The sequence below is a fragment of the Dromiciops gliroides genome, chromosome 3 (genome assembly GCF_019393635.1).
Source record: "Dromiciops gliroides isolate mDroGli1 chromosome 3, mDroGli1.pri, whole genome shotgun sequence".
In the NCBI taxonomy this organism is placed as follows: Eukaryota; Metazoa; Chordata; class Mammalia; order Microbiotheria; family Microbiotheriidae; genus Dromiciops; species Dromiciops gliroides.
The window spans coordinates 45,091,713-45,114,566 of NC_057863.1; the positions used below are offsets into that span (position 1 = coordinate 45,091,713).

Consider the following 22,854-nt stretch of genomic DNA (forward strand, 5'->3'; position numbering starts at 1 on the left):
ATAACATTATTAGTATGATATATAAGATGGGCTTTTTTGGTCTGGACTGAGAACTTCACATGCCCACCTGCCCGTGTTCAATATCATTTTCATTAGAAACCATGTTCTGAGTTTCAAACTATTTACAAATGAAATCATAGAACAAATCATCTATTATTAGCAGATTGCAAGTATATACATGCTTTTTACAAATTCTCATCTATCCCTCTAAGGTATAGATTTATTAACTTAAAGCTAACATCTAAAGTAACTGGAGGTGTTGTGAAGAAGAGAGATGCATGGAATCCATCTTCAATGGGGTCATGGATAACTTGGACTCCATTTCTGCGTAGGTGAGAAACATACATGAGACCAACATCTCTTAAGGCATCATGCTCACAGGTGATGATGTAAGTTAATGGTAGTCGATGTAATGTTGAATCATCTGCTAATAAGGATGTTGCTCTATAATCTACAATCACTGGAAGTTTTTCTACTATTTCAGAACTTCCATAACTTGGGTTGGTATAAACATGATTCTTTTTAAACTCCTCAGGAAGGAGAAGACTCCAGTCGACAAACTTGAAGAGATGGCTAAATTTGGCAGGTATGTGTTGGTTGGCTGCCAAGGCCTGATCAAGGGATTCATCAGTGGTAAGATAATCACCCCAAAATTTCAGCAACAGGGCCTTTGTTAATATTATCCCATGTTCATTTTCCCTATAGTATGGCAAGTCTGTATCAATCACTTGTAAACCTGGGTAAATTAAAGCTTGCATCTTGAGTTTATTTTTTATTTCAGTCACCTATCACCTGTAAATATTAGAATACGGGTTAATCTATCAGCTAATGAATCAGGCATTTTTCAACTACCTACTCAGAATTTTTTCATGACCCCAAGAGAGAAAAAAGTAATTTTGACTTAGAACTCTCAAAAACCAGGCTAAGAAATTGTTGTGAAATGGTCGTGTCGGTACTGATGTCTTCGTAATGAATGCAAAAAAAACTAGGATAACTTCAGTATTCATTTAATGAATACATTTCTTCTTTTAAAAATTAAATATGCTGCTAAAATTGAATTCAAATCATTGTAACTAATTAAATGTAATTACTCTGTGGTCATTAAATCAGATTTGATATTTTTAAAAAAATCTTGTTTAAACTTGTGGTTGAAATTGTTCTTTTCTTTGAAAGAGACTTTTTAGAAAACAAGTATCAGCAAACCTCTGGGAGAAGAGAATGAAAGGCAGGAATTGCTACTGAGGAAGGTGAAGACCAAACTAATTCAGTGAGATAGAGATATACGTGTATCATCACTGTTTACTGCCCAGTGAGTTAGAGAAGCCGCAAACCTAAGAATGGGGGGATCTTTAATTAATGTTCAGCAAAAAACAAAAACAAAGAAAGGAGAAATCCCTCCTGATTTAGTCACAAGGTCTTTAGGATGCAGATGAAATCACATAGATAGATTTCCATTTATTTTTTTCTTTTCTTTTTTTTTTTTAAATGACCAGTTCCTATTTGCTTTTTTCTTTCTTGCAGGACAATGAGGGTTAAGTGACTTGCCCAGGGTCACACAGCCAGTAAATGTCAAGTGTCTGAGGCTGGATTTGAACTCAAGTCCTCTTGAATACAGGAGTGGTCCTTTATCCACTTTGCCACCTAGTTGTCCCATAATTATTTTGTTTCCTTTTTTTGGTGAGCCAATGAGGGTTAAGTGACTTGCTCAGGGTCACACAGCGAGTAAGTGTGTCAAGTGTCTGAGGCTGGATTTGAACTCAGGACTTCCTGAATCCAGGAGTGGTGCTTTATCCACTGTGCCACCTAGCTGCCCCATTTCTTCTTTTCTCTTTCGTTCACATTTCCCTTCTTCTTCCTCCTCCTTTTTCTATCTCCTTTCTCTCCTTTTCTTCATTCTTCTACCTTTTCCTTTTTGTCTTCCCCTCCTCCCTATTTTCCTCTCCTTTCTCTCTTTTTTCTATTCTTCTCTCTCTTTGCTCCTCTTCCCTCCTTTCATTCCCTTTTCTCCTTTTGCCTTCTTCCCCCTCTCTTCCCTTCCCCTTTTTCTTCCTGTCCTTTCTTCTCTCCTATCTATCTTCTCCTTCTCATCTTTTGTCTTCACGTATCCTCCACTCTCCTCACCTCTTCTTCTCCCTTGCTACATGTGTGATTCTGAGCAAGTCACCTAACATTTCTCAACCTTAGTTTCCTCATTTATTAAATGATCAAAATGATAGCATCTATATTCCATGGTTATTGTGAACATTAAATGAGATAACATGAAGTGATTTGGAAGGCTTAAAGTACCATATGCATGCTAGTCCCTATTATTATTAACATTATTATATCCCATTTCTGTAAGACTTTTCACCTTTTGGTTTCATCATCTGTAAGATGGGAATGAGAATACTTGTGTTATTGAGAGTTAGATGAGAAAGATGCTCTGTAAACCTAAAAAAACTCTAAAAATATGTTATTGCAACATAGCATATAAAACTAGAGAGACCTTTAGAGACCATTCTCATCAAACCCATCAGTCTGTGAGATCCTTGAGTGAAGAGACTGTTTTTTAACCTTTCTTTGTATCCCTCAGTTCAATTGTCTTTCAGTCATGTGCAACTCTTTGTGATGCCACTTGGCATTTTCTTGGCAAAGATACTAGAGCGACTATTTCCTTCTTCAGATCATTTTATAGACAAGGAAATTGAGGCAAATAGTATTGAATGGCTTGCCCAGGGTCACACAGTTAATGTCTGAGGCTGGGTTTGAACTCATGAAGATGAGTCTTCCTCATTCCAAGACCAGTGCTCTATCCAGTATGCCACCTAGCTGCCTTTTCTATCTCTGCCACATAGCAAAATGTCTGACACACATAAAGCATTTAATAAATGTTAGGTCACTGACTTCTTTCTTTTAGTTGGAGCTGTTACAACATCAGGGTATAAGAAACAAGGTCTCTTTCTTTTAGAGAATTCATACTTTTAGAAAACATTCTGAAAAAGAAGAAAAAGTGTTTTTGTGTAAAGGAAGAGGTTTATACTATCAAGGTATCGCTGCTGTCAGAGACGAACAATCTGATTCCTAGTGCGAGTAGAAATAAACCCTTTGTTCCACTCTAAACTATGGAGTCACCTAGCCATCAGGTGAGATTTGGACAGATTTGGAGAGAAAGTGATCTATAGATCCAAGATACAGATTTGAGGACTCATTGTTAACTATGTGGAGTGATGTCTCATTTGTATGGGAACAGATTAATGTTTAGAGACAGAGAAAGAGCTTTTATTTCCTAAAATTTCGAAAAAATTAAAAAAAAATTTAGAGAAATGTGAGTTTAAAGAAACACAGTTTCAAGGGCACGAAAGAGATTAATGACCTTTTGAAGATCTTCAAGCCTCCACTTCAGCTAATTTGTATATACCTATTTTCAGACTAAAGGAGAAATCATAGAAACATTTGTGATAAAAAACCCCAACACAATCAACCTGATGGGGCAATTTAAAGAATTATGACTTTAAAGTAGCCCGCCAGTCAGTCAGGAGACTTTCATTAAAGCCACTGTAGATACAGCAGCAGAAGAGGACAGGGAAACTGAGGAATAGCGAATTTATTCCCAAAGAGGCTGAAAAGTTGCTCTGCTGGAAGCAGTTAGTTGAGAGAAGTCTTCAGCTTAGCGGTTCCTGATTGGTCAGAGAGAGAGAACTGACTTCTTTGGACAAGGAGTCACCATCTGCTAGAGTTGGAAACTAGGTGACTTTCCCTAAGGGTTTGTTGCTCTCTGCTGCCACCTCTGGCATGAGATGGAAAAGCCGATGGGACTTTGACCTACATTGGTGTCCTGATCAGTTGCAGCTGTGTGGTTGTCAATTACACTCTAATTAGACGGCGCAGCTCAGGTGAGTGGATAAGCCATTGAGTTGGTCTGTTTAATGCAGAAATAGCCAGTTTGATAAAAACTTGTCAGTTCTCTATCTTAAAGAGAACTGCTGTTCACTTGAAGAGGCAGCACTTCCTAAAACCCTTTGATGGGTGATAATTATTGGAAAGAGCTCTCTCTCTCTAATCTATCATCTATGTATCTATCTATCTATATCTATTATCTATCGTTGGTTAGAGAAGCGGATTCCCCGCTTTGAAGAATTATGAGTATCAACAGTCAGTCGGTGAGCAGAGCAGCAGTTTCCTGTGATGAAGAAGTTCCTGGATTGGACCAATAACACTCATGCCTACAGTCAAGACAAGTACCTCACAGCATTGTAGTAAGAATCAAATGAGATCATCTTTGTAAAACATTTAACACATTATCTGGCACATGGTGGGTGTTTAATAGATGCTCATTCCCTTCCCTTCCTCCCCCTCCCCATCCCTCATCCCCACCCCATTTGCAGCACTACATTATCTAGAATACAACTTAAGGACTTTGAGGATAAAAAATAATTTAAAAAGACAGATTTCTTCAGGATGTGGGTTATCTAGTTATGAATTAATGTTACTAATTAATATGGTTAGTTAGAAAGTGGAAGAAATTCTGAGAGTGACCTTTTAGTTGAAAAGGTTACCAAAATGAATCACTTCCTTAAAGACAGAATCCATTGTCTGTATTGCCTCTTCAATGGTGAATGCCATGTTTAACTATAAGCCGGTTCAGGGTAGGGTTTCTGTGTTTTTGCCCTTTTTGGTATCCCTAGCCCTTGCCATAGTGCCTGGAACATAGAAGGTATCTATATTTATGCCATTTAATTCAACATGTTCAAAACTTAAGAAATAGAGAAAGAAGATAAAAAAAAAAGATCCTCTTATGTCCAATCTCTTAAATCACCAACATACTTGTCTACAATAGGAAAACTTTACTTATGGCAAAGATGGGGCATGCTGGTTCTCTGTTTCTGCTGCCTACAAGATTGGACCGTCATAGGACTTTAGATCTGCAAGGGATTAAATACTCATCGAGGCCAACTGTTCTCAACCTTTTTGATCTCAGAACTCCTTTGTACTCCTAAATATTATTGAAGAGCTTCCTCCCCAAGAACTTTTGTTTAGGTAAATCATATCTCTATTTTTTTGGTGGGGCAATGAGGGAATCATATCTACAGATACTGCATTAGAATTTAAAACATCTCAGTGTTATTAGGGAAATAGTTTTGCCCTCATGGACTCCTGAAAAAAATTCTCAGAGATTACCCCAGGTTCCTGAATCACATTTGGAGAACCACTTATCTATTCCAATACTTCTTCCCTCCTTCATTTTGCATATGTGGAAAATGAGACCCAGACAGGCAGGTGATTTCTCTAAAGCTACTCAGATAGTAAAAGAATTGAAATTTGAACTCAGGTCTTCTGACTCTTCTGCCCTCACAGAATATAAGTGCATGAAAATATAGTACAAGAAATAAAGAGATCACATGAAAAAAGGTGATTCCAACTCAAATAATTTTTAAAAAGCAGAGCATCTTACCTTACCAGTCACTGAGGCTACTATAGTTCCCCCAATACTGTCTCCTGAAATGCATACTCTATTGGGGTCCACACCATATTTTGCCAAAATTTCATCCTGTAGAAAGAACTTCACCACACTATAGACATCATCCAGTGCTTCCGCATAATGGTGTTTAGGTGCAAGTCTGTAACTTTAAAGAGAACAGAACATTAATGACATGACTCTCACTGTGTACCTCCATCCAGGAGAAAATGTTCAAGGATTCTAAGGAAACTTTAGATTTTGTTTTAGTAAAATATTTAGAAATTCAGTGATGAAGTAGAACTACTTCCACCTTCTAATACCTAAGTAGTGGCAGCTTTATACTTTTCTCTTTCTGGTGGGGATTGTTTTAAAGGTGGTTAGGGTTGGGGTTACATCCCAGCATTTAAGCACATGAGTCCTATTCTAGAGAAAAGTCAGACCCCGACAAAACAGGCAAAGCATGCATTCCCAGGAACCCAGCTTGGGTTCTTACTGCTGGAAGGCTTTCAAGTTCTAGGTCCATGGGTTAGAATAACAGGGCAGTAAAAAAAATAAAAATTAAATTAAATTAAAATTTTTTTTAATTTAAAAAATAAAAAAAAATAAAAAAGAATAACAGGGCAGGACCTTTGTGACAAGTTGATGTTAATTTTGACTGACATGGAACCATGTACCAGTCTATAGACTACATGTGATTTTGGATGACCTCAGAAACTTGGGATATTCTCATATGGGTAGGATGGTTGCAATTTCTATCCAAGATGCTAAGGTACTCTGGAGGTGGTTGTAGGGAGTCTAAGAAGATTCCACACCCTCCCCAAGATCCCTTTCTTGTATGGTGTTCCACACTCTTAGGTGATTTCATTTTTTTCCAAAAGGGGTCCCCCACATGAGGAGCTTGCAAAGTCTTTTTAGAGAGTTTTCTATTTATTATTCACCCCACCAAATAACTCAGGCCACCATGGGAAAGTCTCCCAGAACAAAGGAGAGCATCATCATGATACTTGTTTTGTCATCAGCAGTTTTAGCTCAAATCTTGTCTTTAGCATTTATTGCCTGTGTGTAATCTTGGCGAATCATTTAACCTCTCAGGGCCTCTCAGGTTCTCCAAATATAACATGAGGGGGGAAGGCTGAAGCAGATGGCTGCAAAGGTCCCTTCCAGATCTGATTGTGTTTCTTTGCTTTGGAAGGTACCTATATCTTGGAGCTGATTAGGTATATTCACACTCTAGGCTTATCCACTAACAAGTTTCACTACATGTTCCATGACTTATAAGGGAAATCATGGCATAAATGGTGCTCCCCAGGAAATGGATCATAATTTCCCAAGCATTAGGAAGCCTTAATGGAGACAATGGGACAAGGCTATTATTTGGTATATAGGTAAAGAATGAGTTCCTTTTCCTCCCCTTGGCCAAAACAAAACAAAAACAGCATTTTAAAAGAAAAAAGTTCTCTCTTACTCAGATGATACAACGACGGCATCCAGTTCATTTGCTATCTTTCTTGTCAGATAGTCATAAGGCAGCATTGCTGAAAGGAAAGGTATCATATGATGATATTGGCCAACACAGGCAGGTGCCACTTGCGTGTGACATGGGGGCAAAATTTGAATCATGACTCAATTGTTACATACCAGCCCAGAGCTCGTTTGGACCAACAACTACAGAATGAATGGGGATCAGCATTGTAAAAGGATCTAAAAAGCAGGAGCATGGCACTGAGAATAGGGGAGAGGTCATTTGGATGTGACCAAAGTTTCACGTGTACCACCTCTAGACTCATCTCATACCCCAACTGCCAGACCTTTCATCAGTGGGTAGCTTAAAGGATGTTATGCCGAATAGCAGAGCTTAACACAGCGCTTGGCCCATAGAAAGTATTTTAAATGTTTTTCTTTTTTTAACCTCACCCATTCATTAAGTGTTAGTTACCTTGAGGGCATACACTAGCCAATGGTATGACATATGCCTCCATCTTTTTCCTCAGAGATCTTGGAAAGTTGGGCAGAATTCTAGATTTTCCTGCAATTTCTACAAACACCCAAGAAACTTCATATCCATGATTACTTACAGGTAGTTTGCCATCATGGGTACAATAGACCAAAGCTTTTCAGATTTTTTAAGGGGAAAGTATGATTAAAATTTTTTTTTTATCATATTTGTGTCTGTCATGTGTTGGAAGAAGAGATCTTGTGGCCAGGATTTCAACAGAAGCGATACAACTGGAGAAAAGTGTCTCATAGAGGTGGTTTTGATTCCAGAATATTGGTCAAGAACTGCCCTGCTGTGAAAGGAACTTACTGGAAACAGAACAATCAGAATGGCCAGAAGGGAGTCCTTTCTATGGGAAGGTCAGGAATATCTATAGTAATTATACTAGGAGTAATAGCATGATAGCTTCTTTGTACTCATAGGAGAGAATTACAGATTCCTGATTCTGAGACTAAAAAATGCTAATACAATTACATTTAACTCAGTGTGCCATTGGACTCCATCCTACATGTCTGCTGAATAATGCTTTCTCTGTCCTTTAGTGTATGTGTATCTTTTGAGGTCAGGTCCTGGGTTTTGATTCAAGCGATAGAATATGGACTTCCCTGGCATCTGAGATGATAAAACATTTCTTCAATCTCTGCTTGTATATATGTCTCTTTCCTCCTAGATATTATTTTCTGATGAGTTTTTGTTGACTACTCCTCAGTTCCTTTTGATGGATCTTTACCCAGGTCATACCATATGGATGTTTCCCTAAATTCTGTCATTCAGCCTGTTCTTTTCTCCCTCTATGCTATCTCACTTGCACTAGAATGTAAGGTCTTTGAGGGCAGGGGCTGTCTTTCTTTCTCCTTGTATTTCTATCCCCACTGTTTAACACAGTGCCTAGCACATGGTTGTCTTTGTTGTTGTTGTTCATCCTTCATTCTCTAAGAGGCACTGCTTAATAATAATTGCTTAGTAAATGCTTGTTGACATGACTTGGCTCTAGGATCCAGCTACTTGCTGTTTCTCAGATGTGATATTTTATCTTGTGGTAAAATATGAAAGTTTTTAACAGTCGGTTAGGATAACTGAAAGACGCCAGTTTTTCAAGGACCACCCTTTTGGGGAGGAGATGAACAGTCCGCCTGCTGCGCATGTCAGACTGCCTGCCGGGTTTTTTGACTTCCGGGGTGGAGAGAACGAGAGGAGGCCTTTTTGCCTGCTTGGCGGGACTCCTGACGGCGCGGCACAGACTCTCTCTCCAAAGGTGGCCTTTTTCGGTTTGGTGAGTTTTTATAAGGAATATAGACTAAGCTTAGACTTAAGACGATTTGTATTGTGTTTCTACTTTCCTATCCTTCTAATCAACATCACCTTGTGACTATCATAACTATAAATAAAAAGGTCTATCTAGAAAACCAAAAGCTGCTTCCATTTACTAGTTTGGGAGATAAATTAAGGGAAAGGTTAAGTAGGGGAGATTTATGATCTAATATCCAATTTTAAATCTCACAATCTTCTGATTCTTTGTTCTGGCTACCTTCCATGCCTAGAATGCTCTTCCTCTTAATTTCTGACCCCTAGTTTCTCTGGTTTTCTTAAATACTCAGTTCTAATCCTACTTTTCCAGCCCTTTCCCTCCTCCAAACTACCTTCCCTCTAAAATTACTAAAATTATCTTCCATTAACACTGTATATGTCTTGTATTTTCATAGTTATTAAAATGTTATCCTCTCCATTCAAATGTGAGCTCCTTAGGGTCAGGGTCAAACCCCGCCCCCCCCATTTCTTCACATCCCCAGAACAATGCTTGGCACTTATTGCTGTTTAGCCATTTTTCAGTTCTGTCGAACTCTTCACCACCCCATTTGGGGTTTTCTCAGCAAAGATACTGGAATAATGATTTGTCATTTCCTTCTCCAGCTCACTTTACAAATGAGGAACCGAGGCAAACAGGATTGAGTGACTTGCCCAGTGTCACATAGCTAGAAGGTGTCTGAGGCCAGATTTGAACTCATGAAGATGAGTCTTCCTGACTCCAAGCCCAAGCACTTTATCCACTGAGCCACCTAGCATCCCCATGCTAAGTGTTCAGTAAATGCTTTTTGACTTACTGATTGTAGTATGAATGATAAGTAGATTAGATCAACAATTAGCTAAGCATTGATAGCCAAAGATTCCAACTGAATAAATCTTGGCCCATAGACTCATGTCTGAGAATATGTCTTTTTTTTAATGTATGAGGTATTTTATTTTTTTCTGTTACATGTAAAGATGAGAATATGTTTTAAATTGCCTGATGCTACTGAGATCATCTGTTCAGTTTTCTGAAATGTACCTTGATTCAAACAGAAACACACTAAAAGTTCAAAAGGATCCAATTTTTCCTAGGGCATTTGTATATTGCTTCAGGTAATGAAAGCATGGGCACTAGGTAGTATAAAGGTTTAAATGGGGTTGGGCTCTGTTTGGAATTTGCTGAAGTTAGCTCCTTATGCAAGGGAGGATGATGAGAAAATGTCTTATTTCTTCACATTGGGGGCATTGATATTCTAATCCTACTAGTTCCTAGCAGAAATTAAACTATGGAGGAAATCAAATAGCTTAAGTCACAAAAATGTCTACCTCATATAATCTTTTTTATTTTACAGTTGAGGAGGAAAAGAGATAGAGAAATAGAATATATTGCTTCCCATCACATAGCAGTAGCATTGACAGTACTGCAACTCCATATGATACTCATTTTTATAGTCCTTTAAGGAGGACAAATTAAAATACTTTTTTGTTGCTACAAGTTATCATTACCTAAATTCAACTGGTATGAACCGATTATCAACCAAGCTCCTCAAAGACAAGGATAGTCTTGTTTTTATCTTTTTATCCCCAGTTTCTTATACAATGCCTCTGAAATCATGGGTATCGTTGGTTCTGCCTCTGCTATGATGGGTCACTTTGTAGCCAAATGTCTGGATAAACAACTTGTTTAATACAAAAAATCCAAAAATACTTGCATAAAAGTAATTCTCAAGGCAGTAAAAAGAGGTGAAGAAAGTTAAAGCATGTAGAGCTACCAGCAAGGAGATTAAAGGCAATTGGCACTGAATTTCCCTGATGTCTTAGGAGCTCTCCCTGCCCAAAGCCTGAAATTATATTTATGTTTTTCTGGTTCAGGTATCCATATGTGGGTCCCAGTTCAATCCATCTTGGAGCAAAGTTAACTCCAACTGCCAAAGGTCTGCTCCATGGTTTCTTGGTTTTGTAAGGGTCTGGGGATGAACTCAAACCTCCCCAGTTTCACTTGTGTCCTAGCATTCACTTGTAGGCACTTAACAAATGTTTCATAAATGTTAGTTGACTTGTATTGAAATATTAAGATTAGGAGTAAATGCAAAATGAGGAGGAGAAAGAGAAGGAAGAGAAGAAAAGGAGAAAAATGAGATGGAGAAGAAGAAAGAAAAGAACAGGGAGAAGGAAAAAAGAAAAGAAGGAAAAGGAAGAACAGAAGGAGGAAGACAGCAGCAACAGGAACAATTCATAATAATTAGCTGTGTAATTATCACACCCATACTTGAACTAGAAATGAGTTGAGTTTCTTCCCATCTTTTTGTATCCCTACCACTTATTACAGGGGATGGAATAAAGTAAAAACTTATTTTAATTGATTGATTGATTCATTATTTTATCTTTGCAGTGGTGGGGAAGTCTAGGTATAGAATAATGAATATATTGTCATCAGAAGTCATTAGAGGGTTGGTTAGTTTTTCCTAATGTTTTTGTATTTGTTTTTCCTCATCTTGACTGTAAGGGAAACTCCATATTTAGAAATAAATCTGGTTAAAATAAAAGCAATCAATATAGTAACAAATAAAAATTTGAAGAAAAAAATCCAAATCTCAGATCCAAAGGAATCTTTTAAGGCACAAATAAATATCTGTCCCTCCTTTATTTATGATATATTTCTCTGTAGAGATGGATGATTCTTCTGTTATACATTATGGAATTTCACAAACAGAAAAATTAAATGTCTTGCCAAAGCCATATGTTCACTGAGGAGATCATATACTTACCAGAACTTCCAAAGCAACCTGCGCCACCATGAACATAAATCACAGCTCTCTTTAGTCCAACCACCTTTTTTGTTGGCACATATAAACGTACTGGAACACCAGCAAATGTTGTGTCGGTCACTGTAAGGTTTTCATTTGAAATTGGTTCTGTATTCAGCAATCTTATTACCATGAATAAGAATTCTCCATGGTGCATTAGCCCTAGGTCCTCAGTAAGAAAAGCCTATTGGAGTACAAACCAAAAAGTCAGGGGATAATTATTTGAGGTAAGACCATGCCATAATATGTAGGTCTAGGACTAATCTTTCCCCCAAACTATTTTGATATAATGAAATACCTCTCATTCCATTTCTCCTACTCCCCAATTTTATTATTAAATAATTGAGAAACATAAGAACAAGGAAATTTACACTTTTATTTTAAAATATTCTCCCACCCAGTGCTGGGAAGAGTTCAGTGGAAGAACTGGAAGAACTCCCTCCACAGGTGCAGGTTGCAATTCTCTTAGGCTTTCTCATCCTATGAGATTTGCATCCATGCCATTCTGTAAATCCCATCCAGAAAGGTAGGATTGCAGGAAGACAACACAATTTCAAAGACATAGAAGTCAGTCTTCAAGAAATATCAAAGAGCAAAGATCACAACTGGCTATATCAATTTCCCCACGAAAAAAATGACAAAAGACATTGGCCATTAGAGACTCAGATTTATCTCCGTGTAATTCAATAAGAATTTTGTTAAGCACCTACTGTGTGCCAAGTCTCTCACTTGGCACTTGAGATACAAAGAAAAATAAAGAGAAGTCTTGCCTAGATGCCTACTTTTCCATCTCTATGTAATTTTTTGGAGAATGGTCTCTGTCTACAATACTGAAAATATGAAAAAGGAGCAGGCAAATTTTCCTAGAAGATTAAATTTTTCTTTCTTTCTTTCTTTTCATAATATTTGAGTCATACAATATACTGACAGATGGCCAGAATATAGATCCCATTATGTCTTTTTAGTGAATTAGGAAAAATGACTGAAAGCAAAATTCAGCTTTATGAGACATAGTAAATTTATTTTACTCATATATATTAATGTATTATTTATTATGTAAATGTCATATATACATATTATACATTATAATATAACATCTTTATATATCTATGTTTATCTATGATATAAAAGCTTTGGTCAGGAAAATAACTTTGATAAGAATCTACTTTGGTTTAGTAATCTACTGAGCAACAGTACTGAGGAAGACATAAAACAGAGTGATATAGGCTCTCCAAGGGTGTACACTTCTATCATATATGATCTCCAGAACAAAGTCCAAGTAGATGAAGAAAAGGTCCCATTTTCAGATAATGCTCTATTGGCTAAATGGAGTCTACTAGCATGACCCAGTAATCACTCAGAAGTAATCAGTGTAGCCATCAAAAAGCCAAAACAAAGTGGATTCAGAATGCCTATTTACCAGATGAGAGAATGATGTTGGATGAAATCACTGACAGTCCACTTCTCCAGAGAGTAGACTAAAGGATGTATATCTTGAGACAGGCACAGAAGATAGACAAATAGTTGGACCCAGAATCCAAGAAGATGAAAAGATCAGACTGGATCTCAGTGGGTAATGGTGCGAGGGCTTATTATATACTCTTTAGCTACTCACTGTCACAAAAGTATATCTTTTTTATTTATGTCAATATCCTCTAATGGATGAAATCTAGCTATGACTACTATCACATTGTAATTCCAGGGGACAAATGACAGCTATAGATGACCCAAATTGCAATGGAAAGATGTAACATGGGGATGGAGATGGGAAACAATATATATGGATTGTGGTCACACAGTATCTGAGGTCAGATATGAACTCAGGTCTTTCTGACTGCAGGCCCACTGCTCTAACCACCGTGCCATGAGCTTCAAAACATAATTCTGAGAATGGGTCCATAGGCTTCACCAGACTGACTGCCTAAGGATTTCCTAGCATAACATGGTTAAGAACCCCAGCTTCGAGATCTTTTGAGAGCTCTCACACAGAACTACAGATGGACACCCAGTTAAGAGCATTCATTAAATCCTTACAGGGGCAGCTAGGTGGCACAGTGGATAGAGCACCGGCCCTGGAGTCAGGAGGACCTGAGTTCAAATCCGGCCTCAGACACTAGACACTTACTAGCTGTGTGACCCTAGGTAAGTCATTTAACCCCAACTGCATCACCAAAACAAAATAAAACAAAACATTATATCCTTACAATGTTCCAGCCATTGGGCTAAAAACTGAGGATAATAAAGGGCAAAAATAGGCTAACTGTCCTCAGGAAGCTCAAGTTCTAATGCAGTGACAAGATACAAGATATATACAATGTAAATGGAAGGAATCTTAGAGGAATGGCCATGGGTGGGCAGAGGGGAAAAGGAGACAGAGTTGGGAGATAGAGTCTAGTGTGCAGGATATAGCAAGAAGACCAATGTAGCTGGATCAAAGAATACATAAAGGAGAGAAAAGTATAAGAAGGCTGAAAAGATGGGAAAGGGTTCAGTTGTGAAGGATTTTAAATGCCAGAGGATTTTTCTATTTGAATCTGGAGGTAATAGGGAGCCAACAGGATCTTGTGAGTGTGGGTAACATGGTCAGACTTGTATTTTAGTTAAATCACTGTTTTGGTGAGTGGAGGATCACTCAGAGTCTTGAACCAGGGAGACCAAGAGAATGATAAATCAGTAAACATTGATTAGGCACCTACTATTTGCTTGGCACTGTGCTAAGCACTAGAGATATAAAAAGAGGCAAAAGAAAAGTCCTAGGACTTTTCTGAAGGAACTTACAATCTAATGGGAGAAATAGGAGACAATGAAACAATAAAAGGGTGGGGGAAGACACTAGAATTAAGAGAGGTTGGGAAAGGTTCCCTCTAGAAGATAATATTTTAGTTAGAACTTGGAGGCCAAGAAGTCCAGAAGGGAAACCAGAAGGCAGAGATGAGGAGGGAAAGAATTCCAGGCATGGGGGACAGCCAGAGAAAATACTCAGAGAAGAGAAATTGACTGTCAGCCTGGAGGTTGTTGTACATTGGGGTTATGGGTGGAGATAAGATACAAGAGGACTGGAAAAGTTGGGGAGGGGGCTAGGTGTAAAAGGCTATGTATGCCAAACAGAAAATTTTATACTTAATCCTGGAGGTGACAGGGAGCCACTGTAGTTAACTGAATGGAGGAGGGCAGGGTGTGACATGGTCAAAGGATATGAACAGGCAGTTCTCAAATGAAGAAATCAAAGTTATCTATTGCCAAATGAAAAAATGTTCTAAATCACTATTGATTAGAGAAATGCAAATTAAAAGAACTCTGAGGTACTACCTCACACCTATCAGATTGGCTAATATGACAAAAAAGGAAAAAAATCAATGTTAGAGAAGCTGTGGAAAAATTGGAACACTAATGCATTGTTTGTGGAGTTGTAAACTGATCTAGCCATTCTGGAGAGCAATTTGGAACTATGCCCAAAGGGCTATGGGGCTGTTCATACCCTTTGACCCAATAATACCACTACTAGGTCTATATACCAAAGATATTATAAAAAAGGGGAAAGGACACACATGTACAAAATTATAGCAGCTCTCTTTGTGGTGGCAAAAAATTGGAAAGCAAGGGAATGCCCATCAATTGTGGAATGGCTCAACGAGTTGTAGTATATGAATGTAATGGAATACTATTGTGCTATAAGAAATGATGAGCAGGCAGATTTCAGAAAAAACTGGAAAGACTTAAGTGGACTAATGCTGAGTAAAGTGAGCATAATTAGGAGAACATTGTACACAGTAACTAACAGCACCTTAACAGCAACGTTGTGTCATGATCAACTGTGATAGACTTAACTCTTCTCAGGAATACAGTGATCCATGCCTATTCCAAAGGACTCATGATGGAAAATGCTTTCCACATCCAGAAAAAAAGACCTGTGGAATCTGGATGCAGATTGAACCATACTGTTTCTACTTTTTTTGAGATCTTCCCCCTTTGTTCTAATTCTTCTTTCACAACATGACTAATGCAGAAATATGTTTAAGGTGATTGTACATATCTAACCTATATCAATTTGCTTTCTGTCTTGGGGAGAGGGGAGGGAAAGGAGGGAGGGAAAAAAATCTGGAAGTCGAAACCTTATAAAAACAAATGTTGAAAACTATTTTTACATGTAACTGGAAAATAATAAAATACTTTTATGATTTAAAAATAAAGATTTGTATATTGGGAAAATTGTTGGCAGCTGAAGTTGAAAGGTAGACTGGAGTGTAGAGAGATCTAAGTAGGCCCCAGAGAGAGGGAGAAGACTGTGGCTATCTGGCTTTTATGAAGCTGGTGTCTGATAGAATCTTGGTTGAGAAAAACTTGATTAGATTTCATCTAATTGTCTCTCTTGGTCCTTGGAAAGTAAGTCACTTCATGTCTCTGTGCCTCTGTTGCCTCATCTTTAACTTAGAAGGTTGAACCCAGTGGCTTCCAAGATCCCTTCCAGTTCTAAATCTGTGCTCCTAGGATGCTAGGTCATTGATTTCCCACAGTAGCCTGTGTTACTTTCTGATCTCTCTATTTCTAGATCATCTCATCTTTAAGAAGCATTAGGTGGGGGCGGCTAGGTGGAGCAGTGGATAAAGCACCAGCCCTGGATTCAGGAGGACCTGAGTTCAAATCCGGCCTCAGACACTTGACACATACTAGCTGTGTGACCCTGGGCAAGTCACTTAACCTCCATTGCCCCACAAAAAAAAGAAGCATTAGGTGACTATTTGCACAGGGTCCTGTAGGACAGGCCACCTTGGGCTCTCATCCCTTGAAATGAGACAGTTTGTGTCAGCTCCCCTTTCCTCCAGCAAACCAATTAATTCTATGGAAAATTCTTGTACAGGGCAATAAGGGGACTTTCCAACAGATGAGGAAAATTAAATCAACATTAAACAAATACAGGAAGGGGGGTGAACTTTTAAATAATAAAAAAAACATAAATAGGGAGCTGAAGAGAGAAGTCAATGAAACTTCAAGTTTACTGAAGATTTTTTTTTTGAGGGGCAATGAGGGTTAAGTGACTTGCCCAGGGTCACACAGCTAGTCCATGTCAAGTGTCTGAGGCTGGATTTGAACTCAGGTCCTCCTGAATCCAGGGCTGATCCTTTATCCACTGTGCCACCTAGCTGCCCTTACTGGAGATATTAAAGCGAATCTCAAAGAATTATAAAATAAATGGGGGGAGAGGAGACTTTTATATTCAACCACCACCACCACCAAAATTCTTCTCTATTTCATCATTGTTAGACTTCTCATCTAGCTATGTTTCTACTAAGCAGATCTGTGTCATCCTGTGCCTTGCACAGTACTATGTGAAAGTGAATAATGTTATCTCGTTGATTGAACTAAGAAAATAAAATGAATTCCCCATCTAAAGCGCCAACTAATAGAAAGCACACACCATTGGGAATCCATAAAGTAAATACATATTTAGGATGAAAATATATCTCTTACCAGATTTGTAAGAGCTCTGGTGACTGAATCATAGGCCATGATTTTCCATTTTTCTTCCATGTTCTCTGGTACAGGTGAATATACATAATAAGCTATGAGAAGAGAAAAAACCACAGTGAAGAGAGCTTTGTGGCCCATATTGTCCCAGTTCAGCTCCTTCTGAGATCTGGTTGAGGGTGAGTTTATTGTCCTTTTGTTCTGAGCATAAGCAATAAGGTGAAAGTTTGGAATTTGGATTGCCTTCAGTGGTATGATCACCTATAAGATAAATCTTTTTTTTTTTTTAGTTAGAAGATTAACCAATCGTGCTTCTTTCCTGCCAACAATAGTCACCTCAATTCCTAAATATTTACTTAGGCCCTACTGTGTGCATGGCACTGTCCAAGATGCTGAAGAGACAAAGTTTGAAGTATAAACAGAGAATTAAAACAACTCTTGATTGTTTGACTTCGTGGAGGACATTGTTAGCATGGATGCCAGGAGGCCAAATTCAGTCCATTGCTACCTCTCAACAGTTGTCCCACCTTGGACTTCTCTACTTTGCTTCTGATGACATCGATGAAGCTGCTCAGTTTTGTCTTACTGTCTTATATACCTTCTTCCTCCAGGTTTCTTTCTTTCTTTCTTTCTTTCTTTCTTTCTTTCTTTCTTTCTTTCTTTCTTTCTTTCTTTCTTTCTTTCTTTCTTTCTTTCTTTCTTTCTTTCTCTCTCTCTCTCTCTCTCATTTTTTTTTTGGCAGGGCAATGAGGGTTAAATGACTTGCCCAGGGTCACACAGCTAGTAAGTGTCAAGTGTCTGATTCAGGATTTGAACTCAGGTCCTCCTGAATCCAGTTCTGGTGCTTTATCCACTGCACCACCTAGCTGCCCTCTCCCCTCAATATTAAGGTAAGCATGGTGAGAGATGCTGTGAATAAAGTGGGGGAAACTATCAGATGCAATTCAATTCAATTTAACTCCCTAAATATTTAGTAAGTTCTAATAGTTTGTAGAGTATATAGTTGCTTGTTGCTGGGAGAACTAAAGTCAACTAAAAAGTTTAGTAAAGATGTGAGTCAAGCCCTTATCTAGCATCCATGTTCTGCCTGCTGTTGCTGCTGCTGAAGATAGGAGCAGCAGCAGCTCACATTTATATAGCATGGAAACACTTCCCAAGCACTATTTCATTCACTATTCCCTTCAAACATATTAAAGGGATGTTATTTTTATCCCTCTTTCTTTAAAAATACTTTTATTTTTTATTTATTGATTGATTTTTGGGTGAGGCAGCTGGGGTTAAGTGACTTGCCCAAGGTCACACAGCTAGTTAAGTGTCAAGTGTCTGAGGCTGGATTTGAACTCAGGTCCTCCTGAATCCAGGGCCAGTGCTCTATCCACTGCACCACCTAGCTGCCCCTATCCCTCTTTTAAAGAAGAAGAAACTAAGGTTAAGAAAAATGAAGCAACTTAGAGGGTCTCAGAGCTGGGAAGTGGTTGAGGTGAAAATTTGAACTCAGGTCATCTTTTTTTTTTTTTTTTTTTTTTTTTTTTTTGCGGTGCAATGAGGGTTAAGTGACTTGCCCAGGGTCACACAGCTAGTAAGTATCAAGTGTCTGAGGCTACATTTGAACTCAGGTCCTCCTGAATCCAGGGCTGGTGCTTTATCCACTGCGTCACCTAGATCCACTGCGCCATTTAGGAACTCATGTCATCTTGATTTCATGTCCAGGACACAAGGGATGGAAGGGAATGTAATACAAACAAAGGCATCTTCTTTTTCTGTGATCTCATTCATGTGAGTACATCCCCTCTGAGTTCTTTAATACTATAACACTCTAGGAGCCCTTTCCCATTAGACTATAAGCTCCTTAATGGCAAGGACTATTGTTACCCTTCTTTGTATTTTCAGTATTTAGCACAATGCTTCATCAATGTTTATTGACTAGCAATCTGACCCTCTTGCCCACAGACTCTCAGATCTCCTATGGGGGTCTACCCAAAGGTCTAGGGGCCTGTTTCTCCTGCCATTGCAGGGATAAGCAATGGCTCATGCAGCCTGTCTGTTGTTCAGTCTTCCCTTGCCTCATGACCCATCCTTGCATAATGAATTTCTGCAGCAGGTAGAAATAAAGTAACAGGTGAGGTTCCAGTGAGGGAGGCCATATAAACCAAGTGCAATTGGACAATACTTGTTTTACGTTATGAGATGTTTAACTAAATTTAACAATTGCCAAACTTGTGGGTGTTGCCTGGAGTACTATTCCAACCAGTACTCCCGAGTTCTTGTTGTAAAGCCGTGTCCCAGTCTTCAGAATCCCATTTGGGTTTTCTTTTGTTTGTTTGTTTGTTTTTTTGGTAGGGCAATGAGGGTTAAGTGACTTGCCCAGGGTCACACAGCTAGTAAGTGTCAAGTGGCTGAGGCCGAATTTGAACTCAAGTACTCCTGAATCCAGGGCCGGTACTTTATCCACTGTGCCATCTAGCTGCCCCCTCATTTGGGTTTTCTTGGCAAAGATTCCATAGGGCTTTGCTATTTCCTCCTCCAGCTCACTTTACAGATGAGGAAACTGAGGAAAATAGAGGTTTGTGACTTGTCCAGAGTCACACAGCTAATAAGTGTCTGAGGCTAGATTTTTTTTTAAAGTGAGGCAGTTGGGGTTAAGTGACTTGCCCAGGGTCACACAGCTAGTAAGTGTTAAGTGTCTGAAGCTGGATTTGAACTCAGGTCCTCCTGACTCCAGGCCTGGTGCTCTATCCACTGTGCTATCTAGCTGCCTTGAGGCTAGATTTGAACTCATGAACATGAGTCTTCCTGATTTCAGGTCAGGCACTCTATCCACTGCTAACCTAGTTATCATAAGTTCTTAGAGGGCCTATGGCAATCATTGGAGAGAGAAATGAGTTCAAGAAGTATTAGATTGTTGAACATATTAAATGCAAGTTTATATGGTGCTTTTTGGTTTACAAAGGATGTTTATAGTTTTACTTTTGTCTTTGTTTTCCCAAGGTGAGGATACTTAATAAGTGCATGCTGATTGAGAGAGTGACAAATCAATCAATCAACATTATGGTTTCAAAGCACTTTCTCCCACAAAAACCCAGTGAAAGAGTTAGCCTTGATATTTCTGTTTTATAGCTGAGAAAAACTGAGGCTTGGAGAAGTTTGGTGACAGCTTCATCATGGTGTTCATATCAAAACTGGAATGGAGGAGACAGCTAGGTTGTGCAGTGGATAAAGCACTGGCTCTGGATTCAGGAGGACATGACTTCAAATCTGGTCTCAGACACTTGACACTTAGTAGTTCTGTGACCCTGGGCAAGTCACTTAACACTCATTGCCTCACAAAACAAACCTGGGATTGAAGCCCAGGTTTACTATAGTATTCTTTCTACTCTACTACAGCTGTTTTCCCAGCACCCTCTCTGTGTGTAGTCTTATGCTTTGCTCATTGGGGGAAGGAGAGAAATATGATACACACTAATGATCAGCTTATGGAAATATAACATCACAGATATTGTCCACTATGAGGAAAATCATTATGTGCAGAGATTCTAGACATCTAAATTATTTCCACATCTTGCTGGATGGGCCAAACAACCAGTTCTTTAACAATCTGCTTCAGAAATAATTTCATATCACAAATAATTTTATACAAGAATTGTTTGGACAGAAATTCTGTACAAGTACTGCTCTGGTTTGTTCTCCATGTCTGGAATGTTCTCTCTTCTCAACTCTGCCTACTGACTTCCTTTAAGTCCCAACTAACATCGCCTTCTTTTCTTATTCTAGTGCCTTCTCTCTGTTAATTATTTCCTATTTAACCCATGCACAACTTGTCTGTAAATATTTGTTTGCTTGTTGTCTCTCTCATTAGACTATAAGCTCCTTGAGGGCAGGAATTGTCTTTGTCTTCTTTGTATACCCAATGCTTAGCACAGTGTCTAGCACATAGTAGGTACTTAATAAATATTTCTATATTTCCATTCATGTAAAAATTGCTCTTTAAGGAGGCTTTTTTAAAAAACAGTCCTTTAATTTTCAGCTGTTAAAATTGATTCTTGTCCTGCCATTTAATCAGTAAGTCACTATATGTTTATTTGGTCCATACCAGTACTGTACTAAGGGCTTGGGACACAAAGAAAGAAAATGGTTTGCTGCTCTCAAGGAGTACTCAGGATCTAAGGGAGGAGACAACATGCCAACAACTATGTACAAACTCTCTCTCAACCCCTCCCTCCATATGTGTGTATATACACATAACACACACATGATATGCACATATACACAATATGTATTCATATGTACAAATCATATGCATAAACACACACATATACACATATATGTATAAGATGAATTGGGTACCATCACCAGAGGGAAGGTGCTAGCATAAAGGGAGATCAGACTTATTGCAGTAGATGGGATTTTACCTGCGACTTGAAGGAATCCAGGGAAGCCATGAAGTAGAGATGAAGAGAGAGAGATCATTCCAGGCATGGGGGACAGCCAGGAAAAATTCAAAGGAGTATGGAAGACTTATTCAAGATGGCAGAGAAGAGGAAGTAGTAGAGCCTAGTTTACCTACCAAACCTCTTTTTTTTCGTTTTTAAAAATTTTTCTTTAAAAAAAAAATTTTTTTTTGGTGAAGTAATCAGGCTTAAGTAACTTGCCCAGGGTCACATAGCTAGTAAGTGTCAAGTGTCTGAGGCTGGATTTGAACTCAGGTCCTCCTGAATCCAGGGACGGTGTTTTGTCCACTGCGCCACCTAGCTGCCTCTATGAATGTATTTTTTAAATGAAATTAAGAGAAGTGAGTGCATGGGATGTTAAGGGAAGACCAGTACTTCTGGTGTGAAGGCTGTTTTTCAGGGTTGCTTTCCATCTTTGGTGTCCACCTGTTGCTCAAGGCTCCAAGAAGCTGTAGTAAGTATATGCAGGGGCCACATTCTGGTCAAATTGTTTAGGCAGACAGGCTAAACCATGTTGAAGGTAGCCAATGGGCCTCAAAACCATTGGTGAGTTAGGGGGTATCTACTTCAAGCATGTGAAGACTTCTATGGTGGAATAAGTAGATGTGAACAATTTGTTCCAACAGGTGATAGAGGCTATATAAATAGGCACTGTGGAGTCCTTAGATCTTGGTTATACATTGAAGACACCAAGTTTATCCATTGCATCCTGAACCATTGCCAGTCATCTTGACTTTTTTCTTGCTGTTGGACTCCAATGACTGGGGAAGAGAGAGTAAGGCCAATGACTATGCAAACCCGCCTCACTTAAATCCAATTTATGAGTGAGTCAAAAGATATCACCCATGTCATTACCATTTTACCTACCTCAAAGACCTGTAGTGACAGACAAGTGATGAAGCAGCAGGTATAGATACATTGGGAGTTGTAGTCACAACCCTGCACACAGGCAGTCTAGGGCATAGAATCATCTTCTTATTGGACCCAAGCAGCAGTGGGATTTGAAAGCCCCTGGGTGTCTGAACAGCCTTTTAAAAAATAAACATTTTTATTTAAAATTTTAGGTTCCAAATTCTATCCTTCTTTTCCTCCATCTTCTCTGCCACCATTCCCCCCCTCCTCAAGGCTAGTAGCTGAGTAATAGGTAAGTAATTATACTTGGTTATATATGTGCTATTATGTAAAACATTACCATATTAATCATTTTGTATAAGAAGACTCAAATAAAAATTTAAAAAATGAAAGAAAGTGAAAAGTAGCATGCTTCAGTCTGTGTTCAATCAATCAGTTCTTCCTTTGGAGGTGGATAGTATGCTTCATCATTAGTCCTTTGGTATTGTCTGAGATCATTGTATTGCTAAAAATAGTTAAATCATTCATAATTCTTCATCAAACAATGTCATTGCCGCACAA

The 22,854-nt window shown here is 38.6% G+C and overlaps 1 protein-coding gene across 1 annotated transcript; it reads right to left on the reverse strand.

Annotated features, from left to right (window-relative positions):
* Nucleotides 1-185: 185 nt before the first annotated feature.
* LOC122745862 (arylacetamide deacetylase-like) lies at nucleotides 186-17,134 on the reverse strand. The gene is made up of 5 exons (XM_043991319.1): nucleotides 16,997-17,134; nucleotides 11,489-11,711; nucleotides 6,903-6,972; nucleotides 5,444-5,603; nucleotides 186-785 (listed from the first exon to the last, which is right to left on the reverse strand). The coding sequence occupies exons 1-5, from the start codon at nucleotides 17,132-17,134 to the stop codon at nucleotides 186-188; spliced, it is 1,191 nt and encodes a 396-aa protein (XP_043847254.1).
* Between the last annotated feature and the right edge of the window lie 5,720 nt (nucleotides 17,135-22,854).

Coding starts and splice junctions, on each gene's coding strand:
- LOC122745862 (XM_043991319.1), bottom strand. CDS start 17,134: ATGGGCCACAAAGCTCTCTTCACTGTGGTTTTTTCTCTTCTCATAGCT. Junction 5,604..6,902: donor GCCGTCGTTGTATCATCTGA/GTAAGAGAGAAC, acceptor TTCTCTTTAAAG/TTACAGACTTGCACCTAAAC. Junction 786..5,443: donor GGGGAACTATAGTAGCCTCA/GTGACTGGTAAG, acceptor TACAGGTGATAG/GTGACTGAAATAAAAAATAA.